We start from the raw sequence: 15,352 nt of genomic DNA, 5'->3' as shown, positions 1-15,352 counted from the left end.
AATATATTAACAAAATCATGCACTGTTACATGGGAGTAAAAAGTCCAGTCTTATATATATATATATATATATTTTCCAGCAGCTAGTTGTCTGTCACCTCCTTTAATCCAGACAAAATTACAAGAAGGCACGAGATCCGCCTCTGCAGTTTCCCCCAAAATATGGCCCCGAGGCCAGGTAAGGTGGCCAACCTCGACCTCATCAGGACATCCACGGCCGATCAGCGGGTTGAATTAACCGCCTGCAAACTCATGTGCGAGAATGCCATTGAAAAACGATCAGTATGAGTGTTTTGGGCAGAACTGACACAGGGTGGCGCAGTGGCGCAGCGGTAGAGTTGCTGCCTTACAGCGACAGAGACCCGTGTTCGATCCTGACCACAGGTGCTGTCTGTACGTAGATTGTACGTTCACCCTGTGACCGCGTGGGCTTTCTCCGGGCGCCCCGGTTTCCTCCCACACTCCAAACACATGCAGGTTAGTGGGTTCATTGCCTTCGGTAAAATTGTAAATTGTCCCCAGTGTTGTGGACCGTGCTAGTGTATGGAGTGATCGCTGGTCGGCGTGGACTTGCTGGGCCAAGGGTCTATTTCAGCACGGTATCTCTAAGGTCTAAAAGTCTAAAGTCTGACAGAGGAAGAGGCTGTTGGAGGAAACTAATGAAAAAGAGAAACAATGGGGATTTGACAATCAAGTTTGTACAATGAGAATCTTAAGGACTTACCCTGCCTCAATGCCATTGTGTGCTTTCAATATAAACATTATTCAGTTCAGAATGGAAGCATAGAATTAAGGAGACATTTAACATCTATATTTATGTCAACCGGTTCTGAGTAGTTTCACGATCATTTCCACCTAGTAACAGAGTGTGTTTATTTTGTATCTGCTTTCTGCAGTCAGAGGAGGATGAGTTGGACATGGTAAGTCTGAACCTAGCTTGGAATAAATAGTGTGTGTGCTTCTAAAAGGTGTCAAAAGAAGTTTGAACTAATACTTATTTTCGGAAGATAACCGCGATTTACCAACAGTAGTATTGCATGCCTTGTGTCTGGAGAGGGAAGTGCTTTCATTTTGAAGGAGGGTGACCTTGCTTGTACTTTAGTTGGTTAAAAAAAATTCCACGCAATGTTTTTGAAGTTGCTGCTCACTTAGAAAAGCATGAAATCTTCAAATGAGACTCTTCAGATTGTCGAGCCCTCTTCCAGACTCTCAAACACTTGAGAACTCCTGCAATAATAATCACCCCCCCTTCGCATTCCACTCCCCCGCTCAATGTATAAATAACTTTCACTAACTTGACGGAGATACAGAAAGATTTGATTACTTCCAGACGTGATGTAACCTGCCTTGAAGTAATACATGAAAGTTCACCTCATACCCAGTAGTAATGTCACCAGATTATCGCTATCCAGTCCCAACAATTTAGTTAGAATCAAAGGGGCGGATCGGTAGAGCTACTGCCTCACAGCGCCAGAGATCCCGGGTTCGATCCTGACCACGGGTGCTTGTCTATACGGAGTTTGTAAAATCTCCCCAAGACCTGCATGGGTTTTCTCAGAGGCCCTTGTGACCATTTAGCCCCAAATCCAGTGCTTTGTTAAAATGGGTGCCATAAACTCCACACTGCATTTGGTACAATGTAACGTTTCTGCATGCTTTTGCGATGGCTATTTGTTGGTGGTTATTTTTAATCTAAAGATATTTTATCTAGAATCAATAAGCCAATGCATGTTGTAGTGAAGTATGTGCTTAATAACCTACAACTTTGACATATTTGTTGGTATTTTACTTAAATGTTCATTTTTGAATGTGCATTTTTTACCAATACTAGCAAGAGGTATCTTCTATCACTATTGTATCAAAACCTATGTATTGTCATCTGAATCTTCCTTTCTCTGCCCTCTTTCCCAAGTTGCCCCTCATTCCCCTCTATTGGATACTTGACCTGTTCAAACCAATCTTTGGTAGAGAAAACTAAAGTTAGAAAAGTGTTCACGCAACCCACTGAAATGTAGTCCTGTTGAAAATTAGTTTAATCCAGAATAGAGGAATATTGTGCACAACTCGCGTTTGGTATCTTGACACTAAATATTGACAATCCCACCCCTCCCCCCCCCTCACAGATGATGGTAAATACGTTCAGTTCTTCCAGAGTTCCCCCCTCTTTCCCCTCCCACCTGTCCCATTCCACCTATATCCTCTCCCTCACTGCATTTCACTCCTCTTCTTATCTGATACCCTTTTGTCTTCTTTTCCCCTCTAGTGTCACTTTATCTATCTAACTATCCCCTCTCACCTGTATCCACCTATCACTTGCTAGGCTTTGTCCTGCCCACATCTTTTTTTCCCCCCTTTCACTCCTCCCCCCTTCTCCAAAAAGTCTGAAGAAGGGTCCCAACCCGAAACACAGCTTGTCCTTCCCCTCCCCAGATGATGCCTGACCCGTTGAATTTTTCCAGCGCATTGCGTTTTTGCTGGTGTTCCTCCAGCAGTTTGCCCTTTGCTCCAAAATCTCTCTCTCTGCCCTGCTACATCCTTATGACCCTGTATCGTCCACTTTCAGATATTTATCCACCATTAGGGTCGCTGTGTGAAAGTAAATGTAGTGCTGGACTGAAGGGAGATGTCCGGCTGTAGACACAAAATGCTGGAGTAACTCAGCGGGACAGGCAGCATCTCTGGAGAGAAGGAATGGGTGACGTTTTGGGTTGAGGCCCTTTTTCAGACTTTCCATTTCCAAATCACTCCATCTGGTGGTCTGTTCACAGAACTAGCAAACATCAATGAGCTGAATTATCAGGCAAATGTTGGCGACGTTCCTTTCAAGCTCCTAAGTGCTCTGCCTGTTTCAGTAGCTGTTAAATCGAATTGCATACCTAAGCAGAACTGAAGGACTTCTCGTTGAATTCCTTCACCAAGTGGAGGAAACAAAACATTAAAATATTAAAACCTCAGTTTTTCCTCAAATGCATTTTTCAAATAGACAGCAGATGGCTCTAGCACATATCATTTTACATAATTAATCATTCTCAGTCATGTATGTTCATTATTGTAAATCTGACCTGCTTTTAGCAAAAAAAAACAGCTGCATTGTGCAAAATATTAAATTGGGCTCCCATTTTTGTAAGAAAAATCAGCCATCCCAGTGAATTAAGCATATAAATGAAATTTATATTTTACATTTTAAAACTGTACAGAATGGAAATAAATTATTTTCCAACAGTTCCTGTCTGACGTCAGTAGCAACTCTAGTCTTTGATTTATTATTTCCGTGACCTATTTAGTTTAGAGATGCAGCACGGAAACAGGCCCATCGGCCCAACCAGTCCGTGCTAACCAGTGGTCCCCGTAGACTAACACTATCCTACACTCTCTAGACCAAACCAATCTTTACTGAAGCCAATTAACCTACACACCTGCACGTCTTTGGAGTGTGGGAGGAAACTAGAGATCCCAGAGAAAATCCATGCCGGTCACGGGGAGAACATACAAACTCCGTATAGGCAGCACCTGTAGTTAGCATCAAACCCAGGTCTCTGGCCAGGTAAGGCAGCAACTCTACCGCTGCGCCACCATGCCGCTCCATTGTTAACCACGAGCAGTATCTTTCTCCTTGAATTGTCTAACGACGACGGCACAGTGGCGCAGCTTGTCTGTACGGGATTTGTACATTCTCTCCGTGACCTGTGTGGGTTTTTCTCAGTTTATCCGGTTTTCTCCCACACTCCAAAGACGTACAGGTTTGTAGACTAATTGGCTTGGTATCATTGAAAGTCCCCCCAGTGTGTGTAGGATAGTGTTAGTGTGCAGGGGTCGCTGGTCGGCATGGACTCGGTGGGCCGAAGGGCCTGTTTGTGCACTGTATCACTAAACTAAACTAAGCAGAGATTTTGTACATATATATGCTTATGCTAATTATCTTCATCTTTTATTTGTGAAATGTACAGAGGATAAGCAATGCACAATCAACACAGGCTCTGGCAACTCCTGTCGTGTCTGTTACATCTCCAAGTCTACCTTCACATGGGCTCTTGTACTCGACGTACAACAATGGTAATCAAATTGCATTCGCACTTATTGTTATTGGTTCATTGGAAAATTGTTCTTTTACTTGCCCAACCTGTGACATCTAACATTAAACATCATTTTTGAACGTAATCTAGTGTGGGAATAGATTTTTGGTTATATCGCCTATTGCCCTCCTCACAGATATCATATATGTGGTATTGAGTCACGATACAAATGAAGGTGTCATTTGATTTGGGATTTATGCTGATTTAGTGCAAAATGAATCAGATTACCAAAATCAATTTCACATCATTATCAGAATGCTTAGACAGGTACATGGATTGGACAGGTTTAGAGGGATATATGGGCCAAACGCAGGCAGGTGGGACTAGTATAAATGGGACATGTTGGCTAGTGTTGGCAAGTCGGGCCGATGGGTCTGTTTGCAAGCTGTAAGTGTATGACTATCACAGTTGATAAATATTAGAGTAGCTTGCAAAATAAATGCGGGAAAAAAACTGCAGATGTTGAATATCTGAATCGTGTAAATCTAAATGGAAATGTTTCTTCCCCCATTTGGTCTTACAGATTATTCACTAACCAGCGCTGACTTATCAGCACTACCAGGATTCAACTCGCCAGGGACGTTGTCATTGGGGCCCATGTCGGCCTGGCAACAGCATCAGCTGGGACAAGCAGCTCTCAGCTCACTAATGTAAGTCATGAGCTCTCCCAGAGAAAGGTAAAGATCATGAACAAGACTGCTGTGGAAACCAGCTGACATTCACCTGCATCGTTCATCTCCAGAGTAGCAAAATCACTCTGACCACCAAGTCTGATGTTACTCTAAATGCATGTAGACACTTTCTCCACAGACTCATAAATACATCTGACTTATTGTTAGTGCCCCAGCAAATAAACTAACAAGAAACTGCAGATACTGGTTTAAACCGAAGATAGGCACAAAAAGCTGGAGTAACACAGCAGGACATGCAGCATCTCTGGAGAGAAGGAATGGGTGACTTTTCGGGTCAGAGTCAGGGGAGAGGTATGGAAGGATAAGGTTTGGCTTGAGAATACTGTTGGCTTCAGGCAATGTCCTCAACTTAGATACAGGCAGTTACCACGGTGTGAATGTAGAGTTACTCCAGCATTTCAGGGTGGCACGGTGGCGCAGCGGTAGAGTTGCTGCCGTACAGCGCTTGCAGCGCCGGAGACCCGGGTTCGATCCCCACCACAGGTGCTGTCTGTACGGAGTTTGCACGTTCTCCCCGTGACCAGCGTGGGTTTTCTCCAAGATCTTCGGTTTCCTCCCACACTCCAAACACGTACAGGTTTGTAGGTTAATTGACTTGGTAAATGTAAAAATCATCCCTAGTGTGTGTAGGATGGTGTTAATGTGCGGGGATCGCTGGTGGATGTGGACTCGGAGGGCCGAAGAGCCTGTTTACGCGCTGTATCTCTAAATTAAACTAAACTAATTTTCGTGCCTATCTTCGGTGTGAAAGCAAAGTTGTCTGGACTGGCCTTTAGGTCTTTATTCTCTGGAGTGCAGAAGGTTAAGGGGGGACTTGATAGAGGTCTTTAAAATGATGAGAGGGATAGACAGAGTTGATGTGGACAACCTTTTCCCTTTGAGAATAGGGAAGATTCAAACAAGAGGAAATGACTTCAGAATTAAGGGACAGAAGTTTAAGGGTAATATGAGGGGGAACTTCTTTACTCAGAGAGTGGTAGCGGTGTTGAATGAGCTTCCAGTGGAAGTGGTGGAGGCAGGTTCATTGGTATCATTTAAAAATAAATTGGATAGGCATATGGATGAGAAGGGAATGGAGGGTTATGGTATGAGTGCAGGCAGGTGGGACTAAGGGGAAAAAAAATTTGTTCGGCACGGACTTGTAGGGCCGAGATGGCCTGTTTCCGTGCTGTAATTGTTATATGGTTATATGGCCTGGGGAAAAAGGTTTGATGATAGATCAGTGGCAGGTATGTAAATAACTAGTTCATATCACACAGCAGAAATTTATCCCAATTAGACAGAGAGACCGAGGGATAAGAGACGACTGCCTGATGTTAACAAAGAAGGCCAAGGAAATATCAAATCAAAGACTCGAACATCGGAAGAATCAAGTACTGGGAATATTGCAAGGATCATGAATGATAGACGAAAATAAATTATCAAAATTAATTCTTTGAAACTTTGAAATGTTTGCATTGGACATTCAGTGAAAGAGGTTCACAGTGACAGATTTTTACAAACAGTTTTAACGAGCTTTTGCAGGAGCAACTGAATTATTTTGTGACTGAATACTTGCAAGTTTTGGCACCACACAATAAATTTAATGACTATTTGCATTTACTTAAGCAGAATAAAAGGCATCCTTCTGAAAGTGCCCATTGAGAGGTCAGATGGCTGATTGATTTGCATTGCAGTCTCGTTTAGATTAATTTGGTTCTTGGCGTTTGTGGGAGTCTGAGTGATTTTTCATTCCGTGTTTCGTGCCGAGACGTTGTTAGCTCCCTTGCTGGGGCACTGTGTTCAGGCGTATTTACGAGACTGTGGCTGTGCATTAAATTGTGCGGCACGGTGGTGCTGCGATAGAGTTGTGCCTTACAGCGCTTGCAGCGCCGGAGACCCGGACTGGGTCCCGACTACAGGTGCTGTCTGTACGGAGTTTGTACGTTCTCTCCGTGACCTGCGTGGGTTTTCTCCGAGAACTTCGGTTTCCTCCGATACTCCAAAGATGTACAGATTTGTAGTGTAATTGGCTTGGTATAAATGTAAATTGTCCCTGGATAGGGTAGGATAGGGTTAATGTGCAGGGATCGTTGGTGAGCCGAAGAGCCTGTTTCCGTGCTGTATCTCTAAACTAAACTAACCTAAATTTACAGCCATGTCAGACTTGGTGGTCAGAGTAATTTCACTACTCTGACGATGAAAGTTGTCGGTCGCTTTCCACATGAGTCTTCTTCATGAACTTTACCTTTCTCAGAGAAACATTGCTGAAATCCAATCCCTTCCATTGACTTCCCGGCTAAAGGATCAGTAAGAGCATTACGATTCCCAAACACACTGCAGCACGGTGGTGTAACTGGTAAAGCCACAGCCCCTCACAGAGCAGGGACCCAGGTTCAATCCTGACCGCGGGTGCTGTCTACGTGGAGTTTGCAGGTTCCTCCGGCTACACATTTTCCTCCCACATCCAAAAGACGTGCAACTTTGTAGATTAATTGACTTCTGTAAATATTCCCTAGTGTGTAATTGAATGAGAACTGAGGCAGTGGAGTTGCTAGCTTGCAGCGTCAGAGACCCGGGTTCAATCATGACTACAGGTGCTGTCTATCTGGAGTTTGCATGATCTCCCTGTGACCATGAGAGTTTTGTCCTCCCGCTCTCCAAAGATGTGCAGGTTTGTAGGCTAATTGTTTCAGTAATTTATAAATTCTCCCATGTGTGTTGGATAGTGCTTGTGATCGTTGGTCAGCACGGACTTGATGGGCCAAACGACCTCTTTCCACGCTTTAACTTCAAGTGTAAGGAAACTGGAGGAAAGCCACGCGGTCATGGTCAGAGCGTGCAAACTCCACCCAAACAGTACCCATGGACTGGAGTGAATTCGGGACTCCGCCGCTGCGAGGCAGCAGCACTATCAGCTGTGGCACTGTGTCGCCCTGTAATCAGTGCGGCATTGCTGAGGTTGAATAGCAAGCATGATTGTGTCCCCAGTATTGAAGAAACACTGACCATTCAATGTGAACTCAGGGCAAAGGACCTACCTTCAGGAAGGAGACGAGGAGGAATTTCTGTAGTCATTGCCACAGAAGGATGTGGAGGCCAAGTCAATGGGTATTTTTAAGGCAGAGATAGATATAGATATAGATATGCCATTTATTGTCACTATACATGTACAGTGAAACTGAAAGCTGCTCGTACTCAGTGCATACATACAATTTTACACAAAAAACAAGAAACAGAAAAACAAAACAGAAGGGAGATGGGGGGGGGGGGAATAGGTGCAGAGATAGATAGATTCTTGATTCATATGGGTGTCAGGGGTGATGGGGAGTAAGCAGGGCGAATGGGGTTGAAAGGGAAAGATAGATCAGCCATGATAGAATGGCGGAGTAGACTTGATGGGCTGAATGGCCTAAATCTGCTCCGATCACTTATGAACTTACTTGAGTATCGTATTATTACTAATCGTTTTTACCTGAACGTACTCATTGCTTGTCGTATTATTTGCTTTCCCCCCCCGTTCTCTGCAGAGTTAACAGCCAGTCGCTTCAGGGTTCCAACCTTTCCGTCAACACCAACCAGAACATCAACATCAAGTCGGAGCCCATCTCTCCGCCCCGGGACAGGATGACCCCGTCGGGCTTCGTGCAGCAGCACACGCGGCACGACACGGGACGCTCGCCCGTCGACAGCCTGAGCAGCTCGAGCAGCAGCTACGACGGCAGTGACCGGGAGGAACCGCGGGCGGACTTCCACTCGCCCCTCGGGCTCCCGAGGCCAACGGCAGACGACCGGGAAAGCCCATCCGTAAAGCGCATGCGGATGGACACCTGGGTGACATAGAGCCGCCTGCTGCAGTCTCCTTTCGTTTTTTGTAGTAATCTCTTTTGTTACAAGAGAACTGTCCTTACATATCTAAGACAAGGACATGGAAAATGTATAAGTTAATCAGGTACTCTACAGTGCAAATTAATTGTCTATTTGCAGGTGTCCCACATTTAAATTGTAGTCACTGTTCCAGTCAGGCACTTATTTGTATTAGCTGTTATATTATACTGGTTTGCAAAAAAAAATAATTATATTCTACCCTATCATGCTTGCAGAAACAAGACAAGTTGGTTGTCAATTCTGACAGTGTGTGTATGTGTGTATAAAAATGGTGTGGCTAGTTAAATCTTCTGCTTAGTATCATTGAAGCTGTAGAAAGAGACACAAAAAGAGAGCAATACTGTACATAAAATAAATCTATGATATTGAACCTGGCATGGGTCTCCGTCTCTTGAAGGAGTGTGTTTAAATTGCACGGTGTATAGGACTGAGGTGAGCAGTTCTCTCTGCAAGTGCAAAAACGGGTTGTAGAAGTGGCAAAGCAATTTATTGAGTCCATTGGAGACATGCATTGAAAGTACCCGCATGAGAAATGAGGCGACTGTAAGTGAAAATATAGCATTTAGAGAAACTTAATATATTAAGTTATCATTGGAATTTGGTTAAAGTTCTTTTATGTTGTTTTCTGAAATCCAAATTAGATTCCAGATCACTTATATATATTTTTATTAAAAGAAAGCATAATACCCTGACTTATTATTGATTATATAGAACTGTATAATTTTAAACACATTCAGCTATGAAATTATTTATATATGCCAAAGTTGCATGTTGATGCTCTCTAGATATGGTTTATCTTGTTACCTAGGCTTGGATTTGCTTTTTTTAAATGCAGGCTAAACCGTAAAAGCCGTGAACACTTGCTAACCTATATGTAAAGAGAATTTGAGCCAAATGTTTATGTAAATAGCATCCTAAACATATCTCCTTTGGTGTACAATGTATTGTATGTTCACCAGATCAAAGTATATTTTTGTGGATTATCTCCAGTTTGACAGGGCAAGATCCTTATGTGTAGATCATCCACTGGCATTTACTATTTTGTTTAATATGTTGTACTTCCTTGGTTTTAATTATATATGATATTTGCAGAAAGTAGTAAGAGTTTTATTTTCCTCCATAGCAGTGAATGTGGACAATAATTGTCAATTGTGCTGTATGGTATCCCTTTACTATACATCAATCCCAATGTTATATTTGTCATGCACAAAACTTGAATACAAGTTCCTTATATTGTAGACTGTTGCAGTTGGAAGGTCACTGCTTTATTCAATTATACTTTTCTGATATAAGCTGCCTTTTGTGATAATTCACTGACAGTAGACACGCGTGGTTCATTAAAAAATAGCCTGTAAGAGAGTAGTGCGGGTGAGTACCTTTTGAGAGTAATAAATACAAAAGGTCTTTTATATATTTAAAATAGAGGATTGTTCAGTGATGCGTGCAATAGGTGATTTGACAATCAAAGGGGCAGGCCTGAGTGCACACTTGTAGAGATAGAGTAAGGTTTGACCCCCTGGACATGACTGACCTGATGACTCCCTCCAGAGTCAAGGTTGATTGCACCAAAGGGAACAAATTCCGTTCATGTATTTTGTCCAGTACACACATGAAATAACTTAGTGATTGTGATAACATGAAACAAAGATTAAACGGGAACGACGTTGACATGAGCTTTGTCAATCGGTTCCATTGACGTTTCAATTCATCAGCCATCTGCTTTCCACCCCTCAAAGTCAAGAGGTGTTCTGCATAGGAATAATCATCCATTTCAATCAATAAGCAGTTTGACTTTGACAACCTTTTGTAGCTCAACATCCATAACCAGAAAAAAATGTTTGCAATGGGATACACCCCGCACTTCATGGTGGGTCTCCCATTCCTTGCTGAGGTGTGTGTAACCTCAGATAAACACAACCTCAACTAGGTAACTCAACCTTAACTAGGTAACTAAACCTAACTGGCTCTGGAGGTTTATGCCAGTGTTATCCATTCTGCTTAAGCTGGAGTTACAAGCGTTTTGTATGACTTGTGTTCTTCCAAAATGTACTCATGATGTGATCATTACAGCTGTTTGGTTCAATTAACAATAAATATGGGCAGAATTTTCTCCTTTGATTTTTCTTTTAGGAGTGTAGAAATCTGACCTTTTTCCCTTTAGATAGTGATAGAATATAAAATATTTGGATGTATTCAAAATATTGTTTCATTGCTTTGTCTAATGTATATATTCAACTGACTGTACATTGCATGCACCTCCTATAGAATTAACATTTAACACACTCAACTCAGCGTAGGGTTTTTTTCACATGTTCCCTTTGTTTCCACATATTTAATTTGTTGAAAATTGTGTTCAGATTGACAAAATAAGGCTAATGCTACTGAAATGATGGGAAGAGTTATAACTAGCTTGCTCACTGCTGAATAGACCACTTTTATGCTGCAGAGTAGCAGCTGAGTTGTGTACTCTGCAAAATGGAAAAACATATTGCTTTCTTGAATTTTGCATGTAAGTGAACATTTTTTTTTCTGTACATTTGGTGAGAAGTTTGCTTCATATTTACTGTGTCCCCTTGTGTGCAAAATGCCTTATGTGGTGGCATCATTTTTCCCTTTTTATTCTCCAGTAAATGTCCAGCATTGTGGACATTAACTGTAGTCAGAGGCAAACACTGTTTAACGAAGGAACAGCTTTGCTGATTGTTGATAATATTATGTCTGCGTTAAGCAATCCTCACAAGTTCAACTTGACCATAATTTAAGACAAAAATAATTTTCAGATGCATCTTTTTCCTTCACAGTGCCCATCACACCACATAACATATCTCCAAGCCTCCATAGCATTCTGAAGAGTTTGAGATAAGACCTCCTTTGTAATGTAACGATTAATGGACTGCCTAATGGTAAGGGCTCACCTGAATGACATAAAATCCTGTAGTTAACTACTTATACAAGCAGTTAATCTTTGCCGAAACACTCTGCTACACCCTCTATGCCAATGGCCAATATTTTTGATAGATAGTTTGCAGAATTGAATTGTGTTAGGTACTGCCATCATTCCACCTGGCACCACACAATACCTCAAGCTATTATCATAGCAAGTTGCAGCTATCTGCTGCATTGTGGCAAAGTGACAACGTGTGAAATAATTTACCAGGAAATTATCGAGAGAACACATAAAATAATGACATTTGCTATTTAACTGAACCAATGTTGCATGAAAATGATGGTGTGCTTAACTGGCTTATCTCTCCATTATAACTAATCCTTGAGATTTCTAGATTCGTCTTTTATTTCGTGCCAATACTGAATAATTTACCTTTGGAAGGGGGTTGAAGCAGAGTCTTGAACTCACTTATCCAAACGCATAAATTGGAGCTGGTAGATGCAATAGACATTTGGCAATATTTCTTGCCTTTGGACCTTGTAGACAAGGCGTTCCCCAACCTTTTTCGTCCCGTTTACCCCTGGCAACTTTAATAACACATGGCAATGTTATTTCACTCATTTATGAACAACTAATGATGAACAGATACCGGTATACCAGAACTAAACACAGTCAGTCAAATCTGCATAAATCCAGAATCAACAAATTTACCCCAGGTTGGGAACCCTTGTTATGGACCTTCTAACTAAAGGTAAAGAATAAATCCCAAAGTCCCAAATCTCCCTAGATGTACAGGTGCGTAGGTTAATTGGCTTGGTATAATTGTAAAATTGACCCAGTGTGTGTAGGGTGGGGTAGTGTTAATGTGCGGGGATCGCTGGTCGGTGCAGACTGGGCAGGCAGAAGGACCTGTTTTTTTCCCTGTATCTCTAAACTAAACTAAAGTAGACAGATTTCCAGATGGAAAAAGACAACCTTGTACTATTCGTTATATCCTTGAGGTGCAGGAGAAGGTAAAAGCATGTTGGCATTTAGCATTTGAAGCAATTCCTAAACCAGAAACGATGTACAACTCCAACTAATTTCCTACCATCAATACGAATAAGGAGTACAAATGTCCGGTGACTTGCAAATGCAGTCTGTGAAATGGAGTGAACACGTTAAGTTCAGAAGGCAGCAGTTTTGAATGTTTGTTGAATACACGGCTCCTGACAGGAAGAGAAAATTCAATAACGCCAGGAGTTGTCATCCATGACATTTTGATTTAGATATCACATTTATGTCATGTATCAAAATACTATGGGCAGTAACTCTCAGGGTTAATTCTAAATAACATTTAAATACCTTCTCAAATATGTATTACATATCTTCTATACCTCCTCACTGGTATGATCCCATGGGCTTAAATTTACAATAATTTTTTTTAAAGTTTATATTAAAATCAGCTGCCTAATATGAAGGTATTGGTAAAAAAAGAGCACTTTTTTCATTAGTCACAAATTAATTGATTATTAACATCCAGGTCTGGTTTCTCTTCAAAAGCTATTTTTTCCGAATCTTAATTGCAAAGATGGTCAGATGCCTTGCAGAGTATCGCGCAGTGTGAGGTGGTCCCAATGTAATCACTTTATGCAACGTTTAGCTGTGGAAACCAGGGATATATATATGAGGGTGATGTCCATCTGCACACAAGAGGCAGTAAACTCGAACTCAAACTTCTCTGTCTCTGGACACTGTTTATGAAAAAATAAACAAAGTATGCAAAGAGAAAGGGAATAAAAACGTTGTTCTTCTACTTTTGCACAGTCTTTCTACCCTCTGCTGCGCAAGACACTGCTTTGCAAAAATATTTAAAATTGCTTTTTTTTAAAAACTGATGTATTTGGTAATTGTTTGTTACTTGTAGAAATCACCGGAGCTGTTCACGGTTTAAATTTTAAGCCTGTTGGCAGCACAAGCTGGACTTTGTTGCCATCATTGAAACAAATGTTGATGAGACTTTAAGTTAACCTGCGATTTCCCTGAATGTGTTGTTTTACTTCAATATACAAAGATAAGTGAACTTTTTATCAGATGATTACGATTATGCTAGAGATTGTTGTAAAAATTTGTACCCTGCACTCACTTAAGTAAAGATATTGGCTTTTACTGTGTAATGGGAGTTCATGTCAATTATTCGGTGTAAAGTTAATAACAACAAGACTGATAATGAACCTAAGTTTACATTCAGCGCACAAATACCTGCTGGATCACACATTCATTGCACCATTTCATGTCAGTGTGTTCATTTCAGGCACAGAATTACAAAGAGAATATGTCTGGGATGCAACTCTCAATTGTCCTAGTTTGAATTGTTTTGAGTTGGAGGTTAGTTCATTGTCACGTGTACCGAGGTACAGTGTAAAGCTTTTGTTGCGTGTTATCCAGTCAGCAGAAAGACAATACACGATTACAATCGAGCCACCCACAGTGTATAGGTGCATGATAAAGGGGGATAGAACGTAGTCGGAGACAGTAAGACCAGTGAGAGAACTGGGAAAGGGGGAGGGAATGGAGAGGGAGAGAGAAAACAAGGGCTTGCTAAAGTTCGAGAAGTCAATGTTCATACTGCTGGGGTGTAAACTACCCAAGTGAAATATGAGGTGCTGCTCCTCCATTTTGCACTGGGCTTCACTCTGACAATGGAGGAGGCCCAGGACAGAAAGGTCAGATTGGGAATGGGAGGGGGAGTTGAAGTGTTGAGCCACCGGGAGTTGTCATGTGTACCGAGGTACAGTGGAAAGCTGCTTTGTTGCCTGCTATTCTGTCAGTGGAAAGACTACACATGATTACAATCGAGCCATCCACAGTGTACAGATACAGGATAAAGGGAATAACATTTAGTGCAAGGTAGAGTCTGGTTATTGACAACTGTACGTTCATGTCAAGCAATGCTGTGACTTGTATAACATTCACTTAATTTCACCTACACCAGCCTAAACTGGAGCCTTAGCCCCAGACTGTGACTGTGGTGGGTCAGTCTTAGTGCCTCCATCACACCAGCTTGATGCTTTTCTCACTGTCGATAGAGGCACTCTTTAACCTGTTATATTACCACTGCAGAAAGATAAATGCCCTAGGTTCATTTAATAAACAAATATCGGGCCCCGTATATAATCATACTGTGCTTAAAGTCCAGTTATGTTTGATTTTAAAGTTCATGAATGAAACAATTAGATGCTACAACCAGAAAACTAATTAAAAACATAAAGTACTTCATCCTTAATTATTCTTGTCAATGAAATAACAAACTGTACTGCTACATTTATTTTGATATTAAATTATTGGAAACCATGCTCGTTCATCAATGCAATTATTAGGTCCTTTTCATCAATTATATCCGTCAAATGTAGCCAAGCCAAATACACCAAATGTTCTTGTCCGCTGAAGACCAAGCATTGTTCCATGCCTGAGTACTGACCTGGGTATTTTGCCCATTGTTTTGATGTCTACTGCAGCCCACCTTACACCCACCGGTGTCTAATGTTATGTACCAGGGATGAGGAGTCTATCTCATAGCATCAACACTTTTAGACTTTACTTTAGAGACAGGCCCTTCGGCCCAACGAGTCCTCGCTGACCAGTGATCCCCGTACACTTGCGCTATCCTACACACTAGGGACACTTTATAATTTATTATACCAAAGCCAAATAACCTGCAAACCTACTCATCTCTGGAATGTGGGAGGAAAGCGACACACCAGGAGAAACATACAAACGTACAAACTCTGTACAGACAGCACCCCTAGTCAGGATTGAACCCGGGTCTCTGGCGCTGTAAAGCAGCAACTCTAC

At 41.7% G+C, this 15,352-nt stretch overlaps 1 protein-coding gene across 1 annotated transcript in view; it reads left to right on the top strand.

Moving 5' to 3' along the window:
• The window catches only part of mef2aa (myocyte enhancer factor 2aa), a 170,683-nt gene extending 157,009 nt beyond the window's left edge, over positions 1-13,674 (top strand). The window contains 4 exon segments of the mRNA XM_055661052.1: positions 896-919; positions 3,947-4,052; positions 4,596-4,722; positions 8,274-13,674. Coding sequence (XP_055517027.1) covers positions 896-919; positions 3,947-4,052; positions 4,596-4,722; positions 8,274-8,586 — 570 coding nt within the window. The 3' untranslated portion in view covers positions 8,587-13,674.
• The last annotated feature ends 1,678 nt before the right edge of the window (positions 13,675-15,352 follow it).

The sequence above is a fragment of the Leucoraja erinacea genome, chromosome 33 (assembly GCF_028641065.1).
Source record: "Leucoraja erinacea ecotype New England chromosome 33, Leri_hhj_1, whole genome shotgun sequence".
Lineage (NCBI taxonomy): Eukaryota > Metazoa > Chordata > Chondrichthyes > Rajiformes > Rajidae > Leucoraja > Leucoraja erinaceus.
Note: the sequence above shows the minus strand (reverse complement) of the source record. Positions and strands in the feature narration are given on the sequence as shown.